The 26876-nt window shown below is 35.1% G+C and overlaps 2 protein-coding genes and 1 long non-coding RNA gene across 6 annotated transcripts in view; 2 read left to right on the forward strand and 1 right to left on the reverse strand.

Moving 5' to 3' along the window:
- The first annotated feature begins 2158 nt into the window (after positions 1-2158).
- LOC117344454 lies at positions 2159-4100 on the forward strand. Its single transcript, XR_004536191.1, has 2 exons — positions 2159-2289; positions 2902-4100. It is a non-coding gene; the product is annotated as an uncharacterized LOC117344454 (long non-coding RNA).
- A 741-nt stretch (positions 4101-4841) lies between these two features.
- Positions 4842-9053, forward strand: LOC117344453 (sepiapterin reductase-like). Its single transcript, XM_033907198.1, has 3 exons — positions 4842-5587; positions 6770-6922; positions 7271-9053. The coding sequence occupies exons 1-3, from the start codon at positions 4948-4950 to the stop codon at positions 7387-7389; spliced, it is 912 nt and encodes a 303-aa protein (XP_033763089.1). The 5' UTR covers positions 4842-4947; the 3' UTR covers positions 7390-9053.
- Positions 8182-26876, reverse strand: part of LOC117344452 (coiled-coil domain-containing protein 150-like) — a 42626-nt gene continuing 23931 nt past the window's right edge. For 2 of the 4 annotated variants that reach the window (XM_033907194.1, XM_033907195.1), the window contains exons 10-22: positions 26351-26542; positions 25528-25719; positions 24685-24854; positions 22880-23006; positions 21965-22159; positions 21201-21269; positions 19930-20112; positions 18841-18927; positions 18203-18282; positions 17852-17960; positions 17187-17228; positions 14876-15022; positions 8182-14285 (exon numbers count right to left, since the gene is read on the reverse strand). In XM_033907194.1, coding sequence (XP_033763085.1) covers positions 14235-14285; positions 14876-15022; positions 17187-17228; positions 17852-17960; positions 18203-18282; positions 18841-18927; positions 19930-20112; positions 21201-21269; positions 21965-22159; positions 22880-23006; positions 24685-24854; positions 25528-25719; positions 26351-26542 — 1644 coding nt within the window. In that variant the 3' untranslated portion in view covers positions 8182-14234. The remainder of the gene's footprint in view (positions 14286-14875; positions 15023-17186; positions 17229-17851; positions 17961-18202; positions 18283-18840; positions 18928-19929; positions 20113-21200; positions 21270-21964; positions 22160-22879; positions 23007-24684; positions 24855-25527; positions 25720-26350; positions 26543-26876) is intronic. The other 2 variants (XM_033907196.1, XM_033907197.1) reach the window with 2 other exon arrangements.

Here is a 26876-nt window from a genome sequence, read left to right on the forward strand (position 1 = left end):
ACTGGTACTCCAAACCTAGTGCGCTACTGGCATTCCTAACCTAGTGCGCTACTGGTACTCCAAACCTAGTGCGCTACTGGTACTCCAAACCTAGTGCGCTACTGGTACTCCAAACCTAGTGTGCTACTTGTATTCCAAACCTAGTGCGCTGCCGCTAGTCTGGACATAGTGGGTTAGAAGTAGATATACTAGTGGTCTATACTTAGTGCGCCTCTGATAGTTCAAAACTGATAGGTCACTTAACACCCAACTTTCAACAAAACATATTCCGTTCTGGAACAGCAGAAATAAGATTACAGACTGATCATATAAAATGTCGGATAGAGGTAACAAGACTGATACAGATAACATTGAAAACTAATTCAAAGCAGTTTCGTGTCATCACTGGTTTTGAACTTCACAAAAGGAGACATAATTAGCACAACTGCCTTATGTTAAAGACATTAATCGACTTCTCATTAACCAAGAGGCCCAAGGTCATGTGATATTGGGTCAGTAGCATGACGGGATAGAGGACTACCAAGTTTGTTCAAATGAATTATCTTGACCTATCTAATGTCACAAGCATCAGGTAAATTTAAGTCTTTAAACATTTCCTTTTCAATAAAAAGGAGGCCCCGGGTCATGATATTGGGACAACGGCATGCTTCTTGGATAACAGACTGAAAAGTTTGTTCAAATGAATGACCTTGATCTGTCTTCAGGGTCACATGAGTCAACTGTGTTAAATTCTTAATTTAAAGCAATTCCTCAACTCTCGTCGTGTCGGGTAACCGTTAAGATAGATAAGTTTTTTGTCTTTGTTGAAGGTCAAAGGTCAAAATACAGGTTATGGTGAGTTAAATCGCAACATCTCGGGGGAATATCTGGCAATCATTACAGTTGATTTCCGAGGATTGCTGAATCGATATTCCTCGAGATGTTGCGATTTTTGATTTCCGAGCATTGTCGGAAATGTCTCCGAGATGTTGCGATTGAGTGAGCTATTGGTAAACGCATGTCCCAAGACTGAAGTTCCTGTAACAAGTAGTGTATGTGATAGTGGGATAATGTGTGGAAGCACGAACGGGACAAAACGTAACCCTAATCGTGCTGCAGAATCATGAGAAAAATAGGTTCTTTGTTCCAATGATTATGGTCACGTGATTTGAAATATTTCAAGCAATATTTGCACCCAAGAAGTGGTTCGACGCTCCCTACTCGTGCCAGTTTGTGTTTCACGGGAAACTGAGAAACATGCCGGTCTGTGCTATCGTAGTTATGTCCTTGCGCAAGACACTTTACCTAATTACCTAATTACTCATGATGGTATACAACGGGCCTCTCGTATGTTGTTCAGTGAGCTAGTCACCAACTACTACAAGAAGTTTCCCTTCAATAATGATTATGTCTGTTCACGGGTTGATAAACCCATCAAACAAAAAAATTGCCCCCAACACCTAGGTGTACAGTGTTTAGGGACGAAACTGAATATTGGTACAGGTTTAAGTGGTAATTAACCCGAAAAACACACGAGGACAGTGGGTCCGTTTTATCCTAAATCTATTACCATTGTTTAAGTAATGATATTTGTTGGTATATGCACATACATGTATGTTTATAAGGAATTGACATACTGGTGAATAGTCAAAAGTATCATAAGTGGCATATTTAGTTACCGGCACATGTGAAATCGACGCCGCTAACTTCGGGTTGATAAGCGCAGTATTTCGCTTCTTTCAAATTACAAAAAAAAAACAAAAATAAACAAAAAAAAAAAAAAAAAGCTCAGTGACGTCGTCTTAATTGAAACTTGAAGGGTCACAGACATATTATAATTGGCTTGTATGTGAAGTAAAATAGATAACTTATATTGTGCTGGTGTACGGCATACTGCACACTTTGTGTACGCTCGGCAGACTGGCATTCTCGCCATGGAAGGCATGAAGACCGGGTGAGCGATACAGGCTCATTGGACCTTTTGTTTCATCTCTTCGAAAATAGCACAACTTCATCCAGACAGTGAATTTCTGTTGTTCCATTTTAAACTACATTACAACCAATCGTACAACCAATCATATATATATAAACAGCGTCAATGAGCGAAGTCTGGCGGAAAGAAATGGTACTATAGGAAGTCAGGGACGTAATAGTCCTATAGCTACGTAAACAGATACCTGTCACATGGTTTCATCGTCACATGACGGATGTAATGTGTCAGTTTCTAAAAATAGCTGTTAAGTGCTGTCCATATATAGCCAGTCACAGGGTGTACACAATAAACTACAACAGGATCGCCGACTCTGCCAGGTAATTTGATTATCACTGTGGTATTTATCATCTAGGGATTTTTTTTATATGTACATGAACATGTATACGTACCAACACACGAATTAGAACACATGGCACTTTATGTGTTGTCCTATAATTACGTAAAAGTATGAACAAACAACAAACAAGCGGTCGAAATGTTTAAAAATTTCGATAAAAATCGAGACTTCATCACCGAGTATAAAACTTTGGAACTCACAACATATACTGTATATTGTATTATTTTACGCCCATCGACAGTTTGAGACATAACGGGACAATTTTATGCCGTGCTTTCGGATCAATTTACAATGTATATGATCTAAGATTGAGTAATTAAGGTTTCCTTGAAATATTTCAGCTTCCTGTTCTGTAACCATATAGCTACCGCAGTTTATATTTAACCCAGTGTACACAATGAAATCATGTCAAGCTCTCACGAGACAGGATTGACAGGGGCGATAGATACACTTTGGACTTCCAATATTTACCAAGACCAAACTTTTCTTTCTATGTGGGCCTATAATATAAATATCGGTCGGTAAGCTCCGTCATAGTTTTAGAATAAAAATCAAATTATTCTTTAATCTGTATGTGATCATTCCTTTTCAGAAAAATAAATTGAGACAAAACGAAACAAGGCCATGTATCGCCCAGCCCAGCCAGCGGTGAATGTGACAGTACACCCCCCGCCCCAGCCAGGATACCCCGCGCCAAACACGGGCTATAATGGAGGCCAGCCGTACCCACAGCCATACCCACAGTCGTACCCACAGCCATACCCACAGCCGGCGCCACAACCATACCCCGCGCCCCCGGTAACGTACCCCGCCCAGCAACCCCCGGTGGTGTACCCTGCTGGATACGTTCAGCCCCAACCACCCGTCTTCGTCCCTGGTCCCCGACCCCCGAGAATCGACATCCACCTCGGCCGCGGACCAAGATTCGGACCTTTTCATCATCATCACCACCGCCATCACCATGGCCATGGCCATCACTGGTAATCGGATGAGCACATGTACGTGTGTTCCGTAGTGCTAAACTTTCCCAGTAAAAGGTATATATATTATATATAAATAATTTATATACTCTTTTAACGGAAATTACGGAAACAGGATGGCATAGCCAGCGGAAGTGGATGGCGTTCTGGCCATAATGATATACACACATCACCATAACAACTATTATAGGAAATCCTTGATGATCCGAAAACAGTAAATCTGTTTTGATTAACGACTCACAAAACATGTGGATTATACATATGTTAGTTGTATGGTGAGGTAACAACGTTTTACTGAATTTCGGACAACTGGACCTTGACCACATGCAGTTTGCTGGACATTGTTTCAAACTCTACGGTGTAAATAGGGGTCAGAATGCAGGATGCTCAAAGTCCGCATTCTAGCGGCGGTCACTATCTGTAACATAAACAGGTGGCCCTATATATCTACATACTGTGGAATGTGTTCGTGTTGGCAGCATACATATTATCATATGTTTACATTTTCTGCTGTGATACTAATGCTAAATAATGTGATTGTTATTAACTTCATCCGTACAACATTTAGCCCGAGTTTCCTCTAGCCCCAACACCAGATCTAGACATTAGACACACCAGACATCTGTCCGTCAAAATGTCTAACGTCCGGTGTTGGGACCAGAACCTTGCAAAATGACGCACAGCAATGCTTGTGAGATTAGTTACTAATGTTGAACGTGATTTTTTAATCATTTTTAAATACAGTATATTTATAACTAGTAAAAATGATATTTATTCATGTTTTATCAAATAAACACGTTGAACATAGCAAGTAAATGTGTTGTTGTATAATATAAGATAGGAATATTTACTGTAAAACATTATGATATTGAAATGTCGAAATGTAATTATTTGGTCTAATCACCAACTTTCCACAAACAACATACAAATGTGCAAAGCAACAATTTCCATTGAAAACGTAACAAGACTGGACATTTCAAACATAGGATGACAATTTATTCAATGTTAACATTTGCTTGTGTAGCGGGAATAGACTGGGCTGAACGCCGGTGCCACCAGCGTTCAGCATGGTCCAGTCCTGCTACAAAGGTGGTGACCAGGTAGTTCGGAGGTCCCGGGTTCGAGTCCCAGTCGGGTCTTCTCTCTGGGTTCATTTGGTGCCGCACTGAATATCGACAGAAGGTGGTATAGATTAGTATGTGTCTTCGGGGTCGAAGACTTTGTTGAAGGAGGCAGAAATGTAGTGGAAATGGATCCGGCTGAATACTGGGGCCCATTTAGCTCAAATGGTTAGGATTTGGTGGTCCCTGTCTGACTTGTATTGAAGCCCGATATGACTGTGCTTATGGCATGTAGCATCACGCAACTGAAAACAAAAATCTAAAGTGAAGTCACTAGAGCGAGATGCACATATTTTCTTCCAAGGTGAAATAAATATAGTATTACCACATATGAGCATATATCGTTTCGACTATTATATCTATAAAGAAAGTTAAGTCAAGAATTTGTCCGGTCGCTGCGTTTTTCTCGTCGTGAAAATAATACATCCTTATAAACACGGGTATATATATGTATATTGTAAGAAAACTGTCAAAAAGTCATAAGATGTTTTCACATGGCGTCCGGTATAACACACGAGTTAACTGTTCGTCACGGCCATGACTACTGACTGTAGCAATCACGTGCTCACTGTATGTGTAACGTTTTCAGCTCGTGTTGGCATTCTATATTTTCTAAATGTTACTCGATTGTCGCTCAGAATGGCCACCCCCGAACCAGCAATCATGGAGAAGAGAAGTTTTGTTGTTATCACCGGCGTTGGTAGAGGTCTAGGTCGAAGCATTGCTTCCAAGTTCGTGGAGAAACTTCCATTGTCATCTTTATTTGTGTTTCTGTCACCAAGCGATACAGGCCAAGAAAGTCTTGTGTCTGAATTATTGACGTCACGCCCAGGGGTACGAATTCGGACACAGACATTTGACCAGGGGGAAATGGACCAGAACATTTTCGATAATATATTTGTGGATATCTTGAAAAATGATAATTTGGAATCACACGAGTTCGATCAAGTTATCATAGTGCATAATAGTGCAATAGTTGGGGACGTCACAAAATGGACGTGGGACTTAACGGAAGTGACGTCACTAGTACGCTTATTTGACGTTAACATTGTCGGTATGATACTCCTTAATTCATCCTTCCTCAAAACGTTCTCGGATGTCAGCAGTCGGATCATCGTCAATGTGACGTCAGGAAATGCGATACGGCCATACAAAACCATGAGTACATATTGTGCAGGTAAATAAATATAGTTATCGAGTCGGAAAATCATTCGGGTATTTCCGTCGTTTTAAGCAAAACGAAAGAGCTCGGGTGATTTTCTGATTAGTAGTAGTAATCGGTCTTTTTCGGATCTTTCCGACAATTCCATCAACTGAAATGTCCCGATTGCGTCCTTCATCTGTTGGGCACGGGGAGTGCAAACCATCCCGCTAGTAGACAGAAATAGTTTTAAAACAAACATCCTGAATCTTCTACTAGCACGAGTATTTTGTTTTGCTAGATAAATTAAAATTTTCTTTTTCAAAACACAGCATTATAGCGTATAGATCGAGTTTTAACGGAATTATCAAGACTTGCATTGCTTTTAAAGCTGAAGCAAAATTTATCAAACATTCAACTAAAATATCGACATATTGATCTTAGCGATGCGAGTAACTACCATGGCGATGGGTTCATTGTTGATTATTTAATTCATCGACCAGAAATATGCCTGTAGATGATGATGATCTCACGTGAGTGTCCACCTCATTTAAGAAACGTGTCGAGTGATAGATTTTACTACCATCATATGGAATTGAAATGGCTGCACTGTTATTTCGTGGTTGGAATTGATTATAAATGTGTTCGCTCAAAATAACGCCTAAATCATTATTATGCTAAATGACAGGTTTCACTTTAATTATAACAATATGAAACTGGGATTACTGACAAAAAACGTATTTGAAAGTCTCAGCGCATTTGACCTTGTATGTAATTTCAGAAGTAGGTCAAGGTACAATTACTAGTATATACATGACCGAATAGCATGTCACCGAGATAATTGTGAAATTGAGACGAAATAGTTAACAAATTTGAACACATCTGACCCAACCGACCTTTTGAGGTCAAGGTCATTAGATGACAGCCCTTCATCCTAACATATTATTGGCCCGTGATGATATGACCCCGAAACTCTTGTTAACTGATAAAGATTCGTTTAAGTATTTTAGCACATTTGATTCATATGACATTGAAAGTAGGTCAAGGTCATTCTTTTCAATAATCTTGATATCCATGCAGGCTACATGTGCTTATCAAATAGTTTGACTCTTGACTTTAAAATATATTGAGAGGGAAAACTATTCACCTGTATAACACAATGTTATTCGTTTTCATTTGTTCCAATACTCGTGTAAATTTTACCATTTTTATTCAAAGCTAAAGCTGCACGTGACATGTTTTTCCGGGTATTGTCATCGGAAGACCCCACCATCCGGGTTCTCACCTATTCTCCTGGTCACGTGGATACCGATATGCTGACGTACGTCCGTGATAATACGATTGACAAGGATCTCGCCGACAAGATCAGAGGTAAATACAGTTGTCTCTGTTTTCAGAAGAGAGGTTCCCTAAATAAATGATAAACTCAAGCTCATAAATATAGACAATGAAATTTGTTCTTAAATCATATTCGGGATAAAACAATTAATCTACTTTGGTGGAATCTGTGACTTATTTAGGCACACATTTAAAGCTATTATGTTTTAGCACGTTCCAAAGGGTGTATAAACCGGGCTGTGTCCCAACTCCCAATCTACGTTAATCATAAATCATATGGAACCTTTAATATTCGCCATTAAACTTTGCCTGTGATGTTCGACTTTCACTGTAAATTTGTAAAACTAACTAAGATTTTTTTCTTTTTTTTTTGAATTTCAGCGGCATACACGGAGGGCCGAGTCGTAACTGGCGACGCTTCTGCTGACAGACTAATGGCCATTTTAGAAAAGAATACATTTGAAAATGCATCATACGTCGCCTTTGCCGATCCTCTTTAAAGCGACATAAACAAAATATATGCATGCGGCCAGAGACGTCTCTGATATAATTATCCACCACGAAACGGGTTTGCATGGGTTGCATTGAGCTCCGTTCGTAAGACTGGAGATTTTCCCGGCTATGATTAGAAATCCGCGCAACTTATCTCTATCAAATTTTATTTCATTTCTTATACATGTATTTCACTGTTATCATTGAAAATATAGAAATATTGTTTTCAAGATTTTCCGCGCTACAACTTTTAATAGTCCATTCAGCAGATCCCTACAAATCTTTGTTTGCAGGTTTGTGACCTAGTTGTTCCTTTTACTAGTGGCGATATTTCATTTTCAATATTTCTCTGATTTTTATACCAACATCAGGGCGCAGGATAATGCTACCTTTGTGGCTCCATGTCAATAAGGTATACAATTTTTAACAAATTTTAATCCGTAGGTAATTGACTAAACAACTTTTTATGAATGTTACAAATTCACATGGACTTAGAGCCATAAATATACAGAAATTATTTTACATCTGAAATAAATTTGGTCGTTTTCAAGTAAATACTCAATATTTTCCGCAACTGTCTAAGATAACATCACTTTAAAACATACAATGTACATTCTGATCTATCAGAGTTGCCTCCCTTTGTTTCACTATATCGGATGGTATAGCATACCGTAGCTTGAAAGTCGGTGGAGCCGATAATGGATTGTATAATATATAGTGCATGTATCTGTGTAAGAAAACACAGGGACTTGGAAGATTGTATGCCAAGTCCCTGTAAAAAAATACTCAAGCCAGTTTTGTTAAAAAAATTAATGTATACATAGAATATCTTAAGTTATACATCAAAATGAGTCATAGTTAAATAAAATACAAACTCAATATCAAAAATAGCACATTGCTAAACACGGCCTAGGCCAAGTTTCCTCTGGCCCTGGTGTTAGCGTCAGGGCCACAGGAAACTTGGACTAAACAGGGCCTGGCATTATATGGAATTCATTGACTAACATATACCATCAAGTTAAGTATGTTGTATCTGGTCATCATCAGGTTATTCTAGGGTCACAGGGATCTGGTTCAAATTTCAATCCACATCCCATATACATGGTATCTGTATTTTATATGTATGAACTGTGGGTTGATAAATTGTTCCAAGTCCCTGTGTTAAGTGTTACAGTACCCTTATACCACAAAACACTTGATATTTCTAAACCACTTAGGAGCCATGAAATAATTGTCTCCATCAACTGCTTGTCAAAATTCTAAATAAGGGAAAATTAAGAAAAGAACAGTTCCTGATCTACTTTGAGGACAATTGTTGGTGGAATTGGAAAAGTTAGTAAAACAGATTATACTGATGTTTTTTTTTCACTCAGGGACCTGTCTCAAATTCCCAACCAATGACCCATAGAAATTAATATAGTGTAATATTAGTACATATTTATATATTATGGACTATAGGTTAGCACAAAGTGGCTTGACACCTTCATATGACCCAAAATGAAAAAATAACCCCAAGGGCTGACCCACTAGATCACAGAGGATTTTTCATTCTGGGTCATAGGAACATGTCAAGCCCCTGTGGGTTAGGACTTTGTGACAAATCCCTGTGCTTCTATATTCAAATTATATTTCTGTTTATGTCAACCTGAATAAAATAACACTGTTTACAACTTATCTATTCTTCTGGGTGTTCATGACTTAGACAAACAATGACATTATCATAGTATCATATATATATATATATACAGGTTTATCTACATAACAATAAATTATCTATATACTGAAGGATACTTGCCTTTATCCCTTCCCCATTTGGGGCCCAAACTGTTTTCACATAAAACAAATTCACAAAATTCACATACAACACAACAAAATACAACTTGACCTAATTAAGAGAAAATCTCGAAAAAAAGAGGGTCTAAAACGGGCCTCACAGACATCAATACTTTGTGGAATGTACTATAGAAAGATAAATGTAGTAGGATTATACTTTAATAAAAAAACTTTAAACTGCATGTACAAATGTATAATGATTTAAATGATTTAAAAAGGATATGTTATATATCCACCAGTATGATGTCTGCTTCAATCTTTACACTACATAACAAGTTTGTTGACATAGACAATATCAACAACTGACTACAGACTGATTGTTTTAATATTTACTGTAACAGGAACCTTCAGTGTATAAAATTTATTAAAAATCTACAGTATGTATAGTATTGAAAGGTACCTACAGTGTATAACTTTTACCTGTAACCTACAATGTAGTGTATAACTTTTAACAGCGTATAACTTTTATCAGGAAACTACAGTGTATAAATTTTATCAGGAACCTACAGTGTATAACTTTTACCAGTGTATAACTTTTACCAGGAACCTGTTACAGTGTATAACTTTTACCTGGAACTTAGAGTGTATAACTTTTACCTGAAACCTACAGTGTATAAATTTTACCTGAAACCTACAGTGTATAACTTTTAATGGTGTATAACTCTTACCTGGAACCTACAGTGTATAACTTTTAATGGTGTATAACTTTTACCTGGAACCTAGAGTGTATAGCTTTTACCATTAATCTACAATGTATAACTTTTAATGGTGTATAACCTTTACAAGGAACCTGCAATGTATACATTTTACCAGTGTATACGTATAACTTTTACCTGGAACCTAGAGTGTATAATTCTTACCAGGAATCTACAGTGTATAACTTTTAACGGTGTATAACTTTTTCAGGGAACATACATTGTATAATATTCAAAAGTACCTGGCTACAGTGTACAAAATGATATTTATCAAATTAATATTTCAAATATACAAATAACAATATTATGTATGAGTAAGATTTATAATTGCAGCTAACATAGTCGGTAGTAATATTATTTGATTACTGTTACTAAAAGTAGGTAAAATAGATTCTGAAATACATTTCGGTAAATTTTTGATTTGCTACAACATTGATAACTTATAGCTACTTAAATATGGAGAAGCAACATGTTTGGAATGGAACATCATACAGCGTTGACATCCTACAAACCAAGAGGTTATATGTTTGAACCGGTCCCTACCTACATACCAAGAGCTTGTGAAAAGTCTATGAAATATGTTTTTTTTATCTTTTTTTGATGTTTCCAGATGACCTTGGTCAAAAGTTCACCATTCGAAATCCTAACAGTCGAACCTTATTATCACTTGGCTATATCCTAAGTATTTAAGTAACAAATTCTGTTGTACATATTGTATATAGAATTTTCACTGTCGGAACAGAATTAGATATTTTTTCTTCCGAGTTAATCACTAGCAGGGTTTTGGAGTTAGTGTTCAAGATAGCAATAGTGTTCGAGAAAACCAAGTTTGATAATCATGTTTTTGAAAAAATTGATGCACGACAAAAAATGTGACATTTTATACTTATCTAGTACTGAATCGATATAGATTATTCTGATAATATTATAAAAGAACATTTTCGGCACAGATTATTTATCAGAAACTTTGTGATTGATGGCAGATAATGCTACTCATAGAAATGTATATATTCAAATTCACCTTCTCTCTTCTCACAAATATAAAATCATATATTTTACAAAAGGAAACTTTGCACATTACATCCTCACAATTACATATAAATAACATAGAGATTAAGTTTGAGTGACAGTGATCAGAATGTGGAAATGTCTATACATTTCTAATCATTTCAACTTGTAAAAGGCCTCAACACAGGATTTGAGCAACAACAACAATAATAATTTTATAGAAAATAAGGACGATCAAACACTCGGATTCTGTAATAGTGATTCAAAGGTACTTATTTATACTGTTTAAAAATTGTATTCAGCTAGCTGTAGATTGTGTACATTGCCAACAAATACCTTGGTCTTTCGTTTGGTTTACAGATTAGAAATTTTAGTATCAGCATGCAAGTTTGCTACTTACAAGTATTCTAAAACCATTCTCAGAAACACAAGTTATATATGCTCAAACTATTAAAATAATTGTTTTTGATTTCTTTTCTGGTAAATCATTCAGTAAGCAACATATATCCTACACATGCAAACTGACTTGAGGTAAATTTGACCTGAAAAAATATTGATCTGAAATTGACCTGAATTTGACATGAAAAAATTTCTTGACATGAATTGACTATTTAGTATCTTGCTCTTAATTTACAGGTCAATTTGACCTGAAAATTTTCACCTTAATTTGACCTGAATTGACATGAAGACATTTTACCTGTGTAGGAGGTAGGTTATGATTGCTCAGATTTGTTTAGGCCGAGTACAACAACAGTGTCCAACAACTTAAGAGGTAAAAATACATTAATAACATAGAGATTTAAAGAAGTACTACAAACCCTGATATCTTGTACAGAGACTCACATACCTACAGAACATACTTCTATATCACAGATAAATATTGGTTTATATAATAATGTCCAACCCTCAAGCATTCTCATCCGATGTTTTCTCGGAAGCACTTTTCAACACAAACATTACAAAATCTTGACAGCAGCATGGTATGATACACAAACACAAGAACATGTTCACTTACATGTTAAACAGTCTAGTGAGAGCACAGCTCAGATTACCAATAAACTGGAGAAGATTAGTGATGAAGATTATCAATTGATTGACACCAATAATTGATTAAGAATTTTTACATTTATTTATAACCAAATATCTATGATTATCAAAAATTATATTTTTGTTTGATAAACCTAAGAGCAATTTACTACAAACTTGATATTGAATCATGTCCTGTTTTGTATAGCTTGTAAACATAGAAAATAATCCTTTACCAGGACCCTTAGACTAGTATATTGATTTAATAAATATATGTGCCAAAAATGACACGCATATGAAGCATTATTTAAAAAAAAAAAAAAAGCATTTTAATGTAGCAGTAGAATAAGAAAATATATTTTGTTTCCATATAATAACAAAAATTATTATTGATAATTAGTAACTTACATATTTAAGATTTAATATCAATTATATATTAAATGCTGATTTATTCCTTACGCAACTGAAGATTATAACACTACAAGCTAGTTACAAGTGCCTGTGTAAGATCATTAAGAGATTGAGAAATAAGTACATGCCACAGGGACCTGGCAAAATGTCACATCCCTGCAGTATTTTGTAATACTGTATACATGTATATATCAATATACAATGTACATACATCATATATAAACTGTGGGGATAGCCTTGTGTCAAATCCCTGTGTCTATAGATATACATGATTGATGGGGTGTTTAATTTTTAACCATCATGGTGGATGGTACAATCAGGAATACTGACTCAAGACACAATTGTCTATTTACAATATTTAGACCACCTTTCCCCCTAAAAAACACATTTTAATTATCGATAATAATGAAAATAGTGTATAAAATAAAGATAGTTTAGATTTGGCAGAAAAGAGTCCTAAAACCAAAGAGCTGGCAGAAAAGTGTAGTTTCTTTGGTTGTTAGGTAGGAAATGATGAGAAAATATACATTATCAATTCTATACCATGATATTGTGGGTTGTAACAAGTGTTAAGTATACAATATATTATATAGACAGTTTAAATATCACATATCATAACAACTGTCCTTTGTCCAGGTGTAGTAGTCGTCAGTCTAGATGTGGTAGGAGTTTTGGAAAAATAGAATCCTGATATTTTTCACAGGTCTTTCCATAACACCAGAAGAAATATCAAACTCGGATCAAGTACGGAAGGGTCAAACATCAGAGTCTGGGATGATGATTTGTCATACCTTATTGTACTGTGGAGTCCTAGGCTTTAAGAATGTATGCTACCTTAGGTTACCTGGAGAATGGAGGACATATTATATGCTATCTTACAAAGACACAGAGACTTAAGGATGTATGCTACTTTAGGTTACCTGGAGAGCGGAGGACATATTATACGCTATCTTAAAACGACACAGACTTAAGGATGTATGCTACCTTACCCTCACCTGGAGAATGAAGGACATATTATATTCTATCTTACAACGACACAGAGACTTAAGGATGTATGCTACCGTAATTACTCTAACATAGAGAATTAATACATATGCTATTTTACCACAACACAAAGACTTAAGAATGTTTGCTACTTTACCATGATAACATTAATAATTGTGGACATATTATATGCTATCTTACAATGACACAGACTTAAGGATGTATGCTACCTTATTGTGACATGGAGAATTGAGGACATACATGTGCTATCTTAAAACAACACAGAGACTTAAGGAGGTATGCTACCCTGGGGAATTGAGGTATATGCTACCTTGATGCGACATCCTTTCTTGTTTAAAAAATCTTCAAAACACCTAAAAGTGCATTGTCGGAGACCTACCGTTGATTGCACTATGCTACGCTACACTTATCACGTGATATGTGCATTGTAGAGTAGTGCAATCAACCGTGGGTCTCCGACAATGCCGAAAGTGAAGCATTGTCTAACCTCATCAATGATTAAATGCATATAGTGGATGTATACAAAAATGCATCAAATAAAAATATATAGTTATAAAATTCAGGTGCTGTCATATTTCCCAAGATATACATGCTTGCACTCATGATCACTGTAATTCTACATCTTGGTGAAATGTAATGCTAATTAAAGGGAGATAACTACAATGCATATCATACTTAAACGTAGCATATAACCTCTACACTGTTCTGTAATCAAACTCAGCACATGCTGGACTCTGCGTGGAAGTTGTCTCTGAAACCTTCATATCACATTCTTGAGGAACATGAGCTGGAAGCAAAGGTAACCTTCTGGACGGAATCTTCTGGTTTCGTTTGAACGTAAGGTAAACCTGGCATTCAACTTTAATCCCATAATATCAGCGTCCAAAATCTTTCAATAAACTCTCTAGCTGTCTTGAACTTGCCTCCTGTAATTGATGACAAAATAAAAGAATTTTTTTTATTATAATTTTAAGGTTTGGGATATATTGAGCTCAGTTAAATTTATGAACATGCACACAAAGCCTGTATGCACCTGTGAGCTACAAAATGTATATCTATATATCTCCTTTTCTTAACCCAGTATAGTATATGCTGCCAACTTTAATTATGGATTATGACTGATGTGGCAACAATGAAAATAAATTAAGTACCAATGAATGGTAACAACTTAGGTTCACATCACAGTATAATGATTTCACTAAAATATCTTGTCCTCAGGACATTGTTTTCAGTCCATTATTGACACTAACACCATGAAAATGGCTAGTCTTTCTTTTCATTGCTGAGTGACAATCCGAGAGAAGCAAGCTGTTTTCTTATGACTTTGTAATGTCACAACCTGGTTCGTAGGTTCTTACAGCTTACCTGTGAGACACAGGTATTTAAATTGTCCGGGATTTATGCTATATCATCACTTTAACAGTTACAGAACTTATATTGTTGGATTGCATATTTATGCTTCGTGGAGTTGTTTTCGATTCTGCATGAAGAGTGTTTCGGTAAATATCAAATCTACCTTGTATTTTTCGTGTTTCATTTCGATGTATTTAGCATGGTCCTTCTGTTTTTGGACTTCACGCTGCAGCCGAGCCATCTCCTCTCTCACTTCACCGTCCGCCATGTCACTGTAGTCTGCCAGCTGACTAATGGTGTGGCGACTAGCCTGCAAAGTTAACACAGGTAGGACTATTTATAGACTCAAACGTAAGGTAACTTATATAGAGGTACTTATTACAATGTAAAAGGAGAAAGGGGACATATCAAACAAGCCATAAGCCAATCATTTGATATTTAAAACATCTTTAGGTGTGACATTTCAACTTTTATGTATAAATTCTATGATAATAAATGGACATAAATGTTAGAACTAATTTATTACACAACTCATAATCATAAGAAAAGGAAGTGAAAACTTTTTAATTAATTCCTTATAAAACAGACAAATGTCGACCAGCTAGTCGATGGATTTTTTTACCATGAAAGTGAAAACTTTTGAATTAATTCCTTATAAAATAGACAAATATTGACCAGTCAATGGGTTTTCACCATGGAAGTGAATTTTTTTTAATTAATTCCTTATATCTGACCAGTCGATGGGTTTTAACCATGGCCAGTCAATCATATACAAAATACATGTAACCGGTATGTCATTTGGCAAACTTGATTGAAAAGCCCAATAGATCAGAAATCAAGCTGACAAGTCCTGAACCATGACATAATGTTAATATGAGTCTGGCCAAAAAGTCCTAGACAAAAACTAAATGTTAAGAGGAATAGCCCAACCGTTCTAGATCATATTTCAGTGTTAGTAAAAATATAGCTAGCACATTAGAAGCGAAAATCGCTAAAATTCACCAAACTGAAAAACAACATATTACATCATAATTCTACTTTGTGTGGCAGCAAATCCTACAGACTACCGTACTGGCAATTCTATATGAATAAATTCATTTTTTTTCTACCATTAAAATATAAATTGATCACCATATAACTACAGCAGGCTAGTTGAATACAAGACAGATGATATTTAACGATTTCAGAATATCATATAAATGGATTTCAAATTTCTTAAAATAGTGATATGGTAGAACATGTTCATGTATATTATATTGGTATATATTCTGTCATGCAACTGAAATATAAAAATCAATTTAACGTTAAAATCCTAGGGTCATCATTACGATATTCTATATGTTACAGTAACATTACTAAGAAAAAAAAAGTATGAAAATGGTTAAAAGTTTCCGCGTTCAAGAAGTTTGGGAATTCAGTTGTTTAACATTTGAAATAGTATTCTATACGCTAGACAAGAGCAGAGGCAACACTTTTTGTAATTTTGTACGGAGTAAGTATTTATCAAACTGATAATTTCAATGTATTTCACAGTATGGTTTAATCAATATATATATGACCACATTTATATCAGAGACAAGAATACCTACATACACAACACCAAATAAAAATAGAATATCATATACATGTATTTCATTAATATTTACTTAATATGTAGGATTAACAAAACGTAGATCAAACTCAAATTGGCTATTCACCGATATCAAATGACTATTATATTATTAATAAGAAATTATATGCATAACAAATTATGATAATTGAATATGACATGTTTTGGTTGGTTTACACAGCGAAGATTTGGTCATTTGTTTTTAATTACTAGCTGTTATTATAATTCCTGTACTGAATTTTTTTCGAGGAAAATGACCGACTGACTGACTTCTTCCTGAAATTGTACATGTTACTACTACGTATACAGCATGAGCGACTACTGTTTTGCCTATACTGATAATGAAATGACGACACACAAAATCTTCATTTTGTTCAGGAAGTGTCCTGGTCATGCAAGTGCTTTGAAGGATTTGATTGGTGGAGGGATTAGACAAGTTATTTTGTTGCATGTCAGAAGTGTCACCGTGTGTCATGTGACAGGGAATGGAGAAGAGGAGGGATTCAGCGGATGTTTTACATGCAAAAAGTGGTACAGAATGTTGTTAAACATGTTTCGAAATAATTTTCCATGCCATGTCAAGCAAAGAAAACATTAAAATCAAATCTGTTGAGTATTATTGGGAAAAGGGTTCATATACAGTTAAGGATTTCCCATCAAAATTATAAACTGCTATCACAACTTTTTGGTATCATTATTAATATAAATCAAGACATTTGGTTGTGTTTCTGTGAAATGGACACAAGGTGATTTCAACTCCTGATGGTGAAAACTTTTCCTGTGAAGGCATGCATTGTGTATGATTTGGATGACAATGAGATATGAAATGATCGATGAGTAAGACATGCTTGTCTAAAGTATATACCCCCTTCTTGGCTTTCCTTTCCTCCATTAAAGCTTCCATGGCCTTCATTTAAAAAGAAGTGTTGATTTGATTTCAAATTAGTAATGTTACCAATGTTGAGTAAAATTGACTATTATGATATTAACATGCATCTATATGAAGTTATTAGTTTAATAATTAAAATGTATACAATTATGCTTTCAATAGATTTTAGTCATTTTAAAGTCCTGTATGTACAATAAGATATGTGTATATAAAAAGTTTTCCATTGCTGTTTGTTTGGCTTGTTCATTTGGTCTATAAATTATAAGATTTTCCACTTCCTGTTTTATGTGAAGCTGTGACACATCAAAAAAGTGTGATGCTCTCGAGTTATTTCAATAATTTTGTTTTGTCTGTCGTAGGTCGATATTGACGAATTTCCTCTAGGAAAAGTCCATCACAAATACAGGAAGTGGAAAAGTCTTAGGTATGATTCGGTCATAGATGTGCGAATAGATATATATATGGTGCTACGAGAGTTGTTTACTTGATAGAAGATACGAAATGTTTATATATAATATAATAAAAGGTACGGAAGGTATAAATTATATAAATAGTAGGAACGAAATGTCTATCAAGTGATCTGTCCAGATATATATCAAAGTTACGAGAGCTGGTCTATGGCGACAGATTTGTCCACCCACCCGTATCATTTCCTTTGCCCGATCTGCAGCTTCATGAGCTCTTAGTTGTTCAACCTCGAGTAACTTTTTTTGGTCACGATTTTCTTCTTCAAGGTCTGACTGTGTTTTTCTGAAATAAATTTTGTACATTATCAAGCACATTTGATTGGTTTTATTCATTTCAAAATAAACTACAGTGATCATTTTTTCACATTAAGACCATATAACTACTTTGTGAAGATTTTAACTGACACAGATCAAGTCCAGAAAACAGTCACAACAATCAATATATTTGTTGATTTCACATGGACAATGACAATAGACTTTAAATTGACAATTAATGGATTTGTAGATGATTGTTCGTTAACTTACTTAGAGGATAAGATTTCATCTTGGAGTTTGTTGAATTTTGACTTAAACCAGTTGTGAGCATCTGACAGATGTATGGATATCTACAAAACGACAAAAGACAAATTTAATGCATTGTGTTTTTCTAAAATTTACCACTTACCAGAATCTGATTTCTCCTTCCTTCTGTTCCATGGTGTTCAATTTTTCATATCTAGAGTATTGGCCTCATGATCAGGGAGACAATAGGGAATTTTACAAGCTATGTTTTTATTTGACATTCCATAAGAATTTTAGGAACAATTAATCTGCATTATATAAATTACTCCTCACCACTATCATAATGACCACAGGTCTCTGAACTCCCAATAATTATAAGTGGCCATTGCACTAGTTTCTCATTACATAACAATTTATCCATTTTGATAAAACAGTAAAATCTGCGATCGTTTAAAATTTTGAAATTTGAGTTCAATATAAAAAAATAAACCATCGCTCATTGGGATTAATATTTATATAACTAATGAAAATCATTAACAGGGATTTAAAAATGAAAAAAAAAAAAAAAAAACTGAAAAATATACCGTAGCTAATATTCATTCGTGGTTATCAGTTCAAAACTGTTTTATTTTGAGGTCCTACGGCTCATCAGTGTTATTTACCTCAGCCGATTCATCCTGTGCCATTTTTAGTCGTTCCTCTGCCTGCTTCCTCATTCTCTCTATCTCTTCTTTCTGTCGCTTTGTCTCCTACAGATAAGTCATATTGTTTTGGAGGACAATGATATGATGATGATGAAGACGACGACAATGATAGTGATGATGATGATAATGATTGGATAGTGCACAATGAAGAAGTAATTCATATGTATGCATATGAATATCAAATTGGTGTCATGTGACAACAGAAACTAAATATAGACACACAGACCCATATATAGACATAGTACATCCTTATTAAAGGTACCTATTCAGAAACTACTATTAACAGTTACTAACATCTTATACACATCAAACATGGCAATGGACAAATTTAGGACAACACTTTTGCCTTTTCATTTCCTCTCAATATGGGTTAATAGGTTTTAGGTATCGTTAAACAAAGCCCAGCATCAGTGACGAACAAAAGACCTATCTTATTAGAGCCATATTATAGGCTGTTAGCTCCACACGGAACTATAAACATCTTAACTACAAAGGTAATGGTTAGTTTAACCCTTATTAATTATACACTCTATGAAGATGGATACCACAGTCTGAATACTCATAAATAATTCATTATAGAATATGACATCAAATTTTAATTCATCAAACAATTTCTCAGACAAAAATAATTTTAGAAAATTATGATAAAGGAAAGCCGAAAAAAATAAATAAATGGTCACACTAACCAAAAATCAAAATAAAAACTTTTATCAATATCATTACATTAAAATTCCATGCCATTCAGTAAATAATTATAAACTGATAAAATTACATTAATTTTATGAAATTATATTTTAAAGTATTAATGGCAAGTACTTATTAATAAGAACAATGAGATGCTCCTTATTTTATAATTACTTTAAAGTTGAATTTGAATCGAGGCTTATTTTCTAAAAAGCTTACATATATCAAGTCTTACCCGCAGATCTGACTTATAAAATCACTATTCTCAAGAACAATCCTGGTCACGGCACCAATTTTCTGTTTTAAGACTACAGAATCCACCTTACCACATCTAGAGAATATTACAAACTGACAAGGCCTTACCACAGGTCTGCTACTGTGTACCTTGTACTTGCGGCGGGAGTCCTCCTTGTAAAGCCGCTCTTTCTCAAGAGCTTCCTCTCGTTGATTAATTAGGCTGTTTGTTTGTGACTGAGCTTGGGCGAGGTTTCTCAATTCTGACTGTAGACTGGCAATCTGATTCATGAATGTGTTGATCATATCGCCCTGAAGAAAGCAAATGAATCAATAAAAATGCTTGTGCTTCAAAATTCCCCTTACCATTTATGATGTTATTCATGTTATTACAATGAAAATACAAATATCACAGTCAGGAAATCTTTTTATAGCTGCTTATTAATGAATGTGTTGATCATATCGCCCTGAAGAAAGCAAATGAATCAACAATAATGCTTGTGCTTCAAAATTCCCCTTACCATTTATGATGTTGTTCATGTTATTACAATGAAAATACAAATATCACAGTCAGGAAATCTTTTTATAGCTGCTTATCAATGAAAGTAATTGCAGTTTAATGAAGCAATATTTGAAGAATTACTTGTCAAAGTTTTTCAATCAATTTCAAAAAAATTATGATTATTGAGTTTGAATGAGAAGATATTTTATAAGCAACAAACAGCTTTTAAGACTAAGAATAACTGTAAGTTTGTGTCTCATTATAGGGGCTGCTATAGCTTATTGGGCTAGCTAGAGCGCTGACCACTTAACCTCAAGTGAGGAGGCCAGGATAGCTCAGTCATTTAGAACGCCAGCTATGTAACCTCAGGTGAGAGGGCCGCTATACCACGTAACCTAAAGTGAGGAAGCCACGATAGCTCAGTCAGTTAGAACGCCAGCTATGTAACCTCAGGTGAGAGGGCTGCCATAGCTCAGTCGGCTAGAGCGCTGGCCATGCAACCTCAAGTGAGGAAGCCATGATAGCTCAATCAGTTAGAGCGCTGACCACGTAACCTCAGGTGAAGATCCAAGGTGCGATATTTGATGCTCCCTACCTGTGTCAGTTTGTGTTTCTCAGAAAGCTGAGAAACAAACCGGCCTGAGCTGTCATTGTGGTTGTGTCTTTGGGCAAGACACTTTACTCTAATTGCTCTGGATGGCATGAGACAGGCCTCCCATGTGTTGTCAGTGAGGTAGTCACCAACTACTACAAGGTGACTCGCCTTAAAAGGACCCTAGCTGTTCACAGGGAGTTAAACCCAACAAATAACACTCATCACATATTTTGTGTGTATGGAATGATGTCCACATGGAGTACAAAAGTTGATGATAGATATATATATATATATCACTCTTACTTGGTCATGATTTCTTTTCATGTATTCATCCCTCAATCTTTCCAAATCTTCTATTTCGGACCGCATTTCCTGTAAAACAAACACAATGTAAAAAATTCTGGTCAATACACATACATTGTACAAACATTTATATAAAAAGAATTCAGCATGGCTTACCTCAATGTGAAACTAATTTACTCATGTCAATCATCTTAGTATTCAAAGGACTGGGTCAGAAGTTAACTGTCACACTGTAGCAATTTTATCAAATTTCTCTGGACAAATAATTATTTTGTTGATAACCCAGTCTGAACTAGTTCACATACATTGAATTCTTTGTATCAGTATTACCACACCTAGCAAACATTCTGCAGTTAGCAATTCTATGCATTAGTGTGTAATTTAATATATTTGCTGGACATTTATTTTCATGCAATATCAAATGATGACAAATACAGCAAAATTTAATCCCAAACTAATATTTCCAACTATACTGTATGCAAATTCATGCCTGTCATGTCATCAAAGCTGTAACCATGGCAATGGTGACAGCTCAACCTAAAAAGTGCAACATGTATTTCATATAAAGGATAACTGTGTCAGTGTAACTTATGCGAAAAAAAAAAAAAATGGTGTCTCCTGTATTTCTGGAAACTAACCAAGGGATATATTCATCTGTCACGAAAGATATAGAACTGATGCATAAATTCAAACCTATCCTTTCCCATTGAACTCTCCATAGCTCACATTTCATGGGTTCCATCATTCTGACAAACAAACCTCACCTTGACTTTGTCCACATTGTCCTCGAGTTCTCGTTTAGATCGGTGAAGGTAGTCGTTTTTACGTTTCTGGTCTGCCACCTTCTCCTTGAGATCTTTAATTGACTTCTCCGACTCCGTACCTTTGTGACGTAGCTCGGTATTCGTCTTCACTAACTCCATGTTTCTATTCTGTAGATTGTCATTTTGCTTCTTTATCTGAAATAAAATAAAGACAAATTTTAATTTTCAAATCTAAGGAACATTTTCTAGAAATTATAATTTACAAAAATTGAATACAAAAATAAAACCAGAGTAATTTGGGCTCACAAAGATATACCCCTCATCACCTCATTAATACAAAGACATTCCCCTCATCAATACAAAGATATACCCCTGATCATCCCCTCATCAATACAAAGACATACCCCTCATCAATGAAATAAATCTACCTAGGAATCTACAAGCTATCTTTTTTTTTAAACTTTATATCTTAAACGAGGTCATGACCTCTGACTTTGACTACTGTCCACTTAAATCTAACCTGACGGGTATCAATTACTTGAAAGAACTCAACATTATGTTGTGAATACAGAAAAATCTGTCCAGTAGTTCATGAACTATTTGAATTTTGAAAGTGGCCAAGTGCAACTACTGATGTTTACTGTTGACCTATGACCACCGATATCTATCAGGTGTAGAACTTGATGGTAAAGTACTGTAATGTATTGGTGTGAAATATAAACATGATATGGGTTTGAGACATATCTCGCACACAATCTTCGCAGGTCGTACAGACAAAGTGATTACTATATATTCCTCCCTTTTCTGAACATCACACACGGATGACAAAGTAATCACTAAATACCACTCTTTAATAACTAAAGGGTATTAATTATATATATAAAACATACAGAATTTTCTCGGTCTGATGCTTACTTCAGCAATATCACGACTTGTTTTTTTGTATGATTTCTCGCGCTCCTTCCGGAGTTCCTCTCGAAGATTCTCCATTCTCTCCTCAAAGAGACGTAGCTCCATTTTCCAGTCCTCTTCTTTCTTGTTTCTTATGATTAATAACAAATGATCTTATGAAAAAGCTTAAGTAAATAATAATTCTAATGTTTTAGGCTATTCAATAGTATTTATGTTTTACTTGATTTTTTTAACAGAGTGCAATTCACAATATATGAGAAACAAAATTGGTATATAATCATGCCTACTATATATGAGTCATTATATTCATTAAAGTATCTCAATATTGAATTAACACACTCTTACATATCAGTTGGCGCCACATTGCTTGAATTGCATATAAAAGTATGGAAGACAAATATACCTTAACCCCTTAAACTTATATTAGCCACAATTGTTTACTTTTAGAGGTAATGAGTGGTATTTTTTTTTAATCAAGCCTATTGGTTTTCCCTGGACAACACCAGCAAGAAAATGAATTCAACAAATGTATTCAAACATATGAAAAGCTTGAATCATATTACAGTAAAACTTTCTTAAGACGAACCTGCTTGATACGAATTTCTGCTTGATACGAAGTAAATTCAAATCCCCGGTTTTGGCTCCTCTTTACTTATACTATTTTTTGCAACGTATAACGAATTCGCATAACAAATTATCTTTTGATACGAAGTGATTTCGTGGTCCCGTCAAGTCAATATTTGCGTCTATAACAAATTTTCCCGGCACCTTTTCCCGGAAGTGCTGAGTGTGGCCTCGTTTCAAAGTGAAACCTGGGGCCATAAAGGGGAATCGATCGACACATAACTAAATACGATCGAACGTGTATACATGTAAGTTTGAATAGCCCGGGGACATGAAAGTAACACAGGTACATGTAGTCACAGGTAAACAGTATTCACTATTGTTTCATCTGTCCAGTATGTGGCGTATAAGTACGTTTGGCTATTCAAACTAATCAGCCATGCGTAAATAAATCGTGCTTTTCTAGGTGGTTGTCAATGTGTTGAAACGTTACGCAGATATATTTGTCAGACAGTAAACGCTCCGCAAGAACTATTCAGCAACTTATCAGCATTCGAAGCATACTTTGAAAAAGTCTTTGAAAAAACAAGTCAAAATTACAGATTGGTTTAAAAAGATGTAAGCTTAAGAAATAAAATGAGTTAGAAAAAAAAACGATGTCTATTTATGAAATAAAATATTTGTAACGTGCAGTCGTCTTTGGTTGTGTTTATGGACTAACATACGTGGAATCGGGATGGAACTAAGCTTACATATGTATAATGCAGACCTATATGACTTTAACGTTTAGTTTCAGAAACTCTATAACGCATTTCTGTTATAACGAATTATTTCTCCTGGTCCCATGGAATTCGTTATAGCAAGGTTTTACTGTACTTAATCACAAACAAATATTTTGCAGAAGGAGACAAGATTGACTAGTGTGCTGTTAGCGTTTTTTGGAAAAAATTATTTCCGGTCCCATCCTGAACTCATCGGGAGTTATCATTGAAATAAGTGACATTTTGATTCCCCCGAGAGTTCCGAATGATTTTGGTCTAGCGAAACTTGGCAATAACTGCTTAAGGCTGCTTTTTCACAACACCTTACCAGGATCATGGTAACAGGCCATGCTGTATCTTAAACAGGTCTTAATATATATACCGGACTTACTTGTTCATCTTCAGCTGAGTGATCTGAGTATATATACCGGACTTACTTGTTCATCTTCAGCTGAGTGATCTGAGTATATATACCGGACTTACTTGTTCATCTTCAGCTGAGTGATCTGAGTATCTTTCTTGCCAAGCTGTATTTGTAGGTCCTCCACGACAGTCTGTAGCTGAGAGTGCGATGACATCACAGCTTCCAGCGTGCTTCCAATTTCCTTGTTCACGGACTTGGCATCCTTCAGATTTTTCTGTAAACCCTCAACCTTCAGAGAATTACAGTAAATACTTTTGTTAGTTTACTATCATAATACTATAATTATGTTTACTATAACAAGCATACTTGGTATTACTAAAGCAATATATGTCCCCTACAGGGCCCCCCACTAACAGTGATCTTGACCTTGGCAAAAAAAAACTCTGAAACTCAAACTTGTCAGAGATAATATGGTCCTTTATCGTTATGTGAAGTTTGATCAAAATCCCTCAAGGAATGAAGCCGCTAGTGCTGTCAAACTTTGATATTACTTACATAAAATATGGATACTATTATTACCTAGAATGAATATATGAAGCTGCATGAGTGCTGGTAAACTTTGGCATTACTTACATAGTGTATGGATACTAGTATTAACTAGTCAACATAAATGTAAGTAGAACAATTAAGTTACAAATTTGTTCCATGCTAAAAAAACAGTTCTTGTCAATTTTGAGATATAACAAGATTTCAAAGATGTAACATGTATGCACTGATAAAACTTCTTTTTACTGGACTGAGAGCCTCAAAAAATAACCTCTGGTATGAAATTACAAAAAATTGAAAACTTCAGAACAAAACTTATGAAACCAAATGGGCCTATCACACCAATTTGAAATCAATACACAATAAAAAAAATATAAACTGGATTTTTTCACTACTTGTCTGATGATTTTCAATACCTGTGGTTTTTCTCTCTGATCTAGATCATGTAACTGATTTAAAAGGCGTTCTTTCTCACGGATAGCCTGATCTCTAGCCACACGCAGCTCCAGGAAATCACGTTCACGCGACTCCAGACTTCCCTGTGACATCATCAGCTGACTCTCCTGAGCATGGACTCGAACCTTCAACTCGCTTATTTCTTTCTGGGCCTGACAAGTGAAATCATAATTTGATGAGTTAGGTACGTATGCAATTTTTAGTATACTGTCTATCATTACAATAGAATTAATTCAGAACTGTGATTAAAAGGTCAAGTTGCCCTGATGTTTAAATTACAATAAATAACAAAAGGCACAGAGAGCCTGCATCCTTTATCTGAATATTTCATCAATTATAGCTAGTATTCCTGTTCATTGTAATAAAACAATGTTTTCCATCTTGTGATCTGTCACTAATTACCAGTATGTGCCAACTTCTTTCCTTAAATCATTAACATTGGATTTCTGAGTTTCAAAATCAGTTGAAAACACTCGACTTTGATAAATTATGTAATTTATATTCCACAAACCATTCAATAACACTTTGAAACCCTTTCATCTACATATCTACAGATATTGCCGACCAAATCTTCTAAGTATATTTTATATTTTTTATTTTTATATGTTCTTTACTGAATAAAAGTACATTGTAGTAATTATAGAGATTTATCTATTAGTATTTCTCTGTGCCCTGCTGGGGGACAAACTATCCACTGATTAAGTAAAAAAAGAAAGATGGGTCAAGCTGGAGTTCATAGTTAAGGAGAAACACATGCCTTTTATTGAATTAGTGATACTCTACCTTATCAAATTTCTTTTGGAGTTCTTGATTTAGTTTACGATACTGAGAGATCTCCGTTTGTGAGCCTGACAGGACGTCCAGTTGTGCGGTCAGCTGTGACACCTGTGACTGGAGACGGCCATTATCATACGCCAGTTTGTTTTTCTGTTCCATCATATCCTTCATGGTATCTTCAATCTTAGTACTGGCAGTCTGTAGGAGGAAACATACACGCTATATATATTCACCTCTTTATCTTTACCACGCACATACAGAACTATATACAAGTGTATAGGCCTTTATTCTTTAAGGAAGACATTGATCTTTTCTATTGACTTCAATGTCATTTTTCTTACTCCCTTTGACGTTATATATATCACAAGTTCACATCACCTATTCATTATATTTTTTATCATTTTTCTACCACTTTTTACTTAAATGATCTAAATATACTGTACAAACGCTTTAAAAAAGGAACATTTTTATCTGATTATGTCGTCGCCACCCATATGTTTGCTAAAGAATCACCTTGCCATAGCCCAAAAAT

The sequence above is a fragment of the Pecten maximus genome, chromosome 16 (genome assembly GCF_902652985.1).
Source record: "Pecten maximus chromosome 16, xPecMax1.1, whole genome shotgun sequence".
NCBI classification, from domain to species: domain Eukaryota; kingdom Metazoa; phylum Mollusca; class Bivalvia; order Pectinida; family Pectinidae; genus Pecten; species Pecten maximus.

Bases quoted from the DNA above. Each gene is read 5' to 3' on its own strand.
- LOC117344453 (XM_033907198.1), top strand. From the start codon at position 4,948: ATGACTACTGACTGTAGCAATCACGTGCTCACTGTATGTGTAACGTTT. The intron at 5,588-6,769 runs GTAAATAAATAT...TTTTATTCAAAG, and splicing joins CATGAGTACATATTGTGCAG to CTAAAGCTGCACGTGACATG. The intron at 6,923-7,270 runs GTAAATACAGTT...TTTGAATTTCAG, and splicing joins TCTCGCCGACAAGATCAGAG to CGGCATACACGGAGGGCCGA.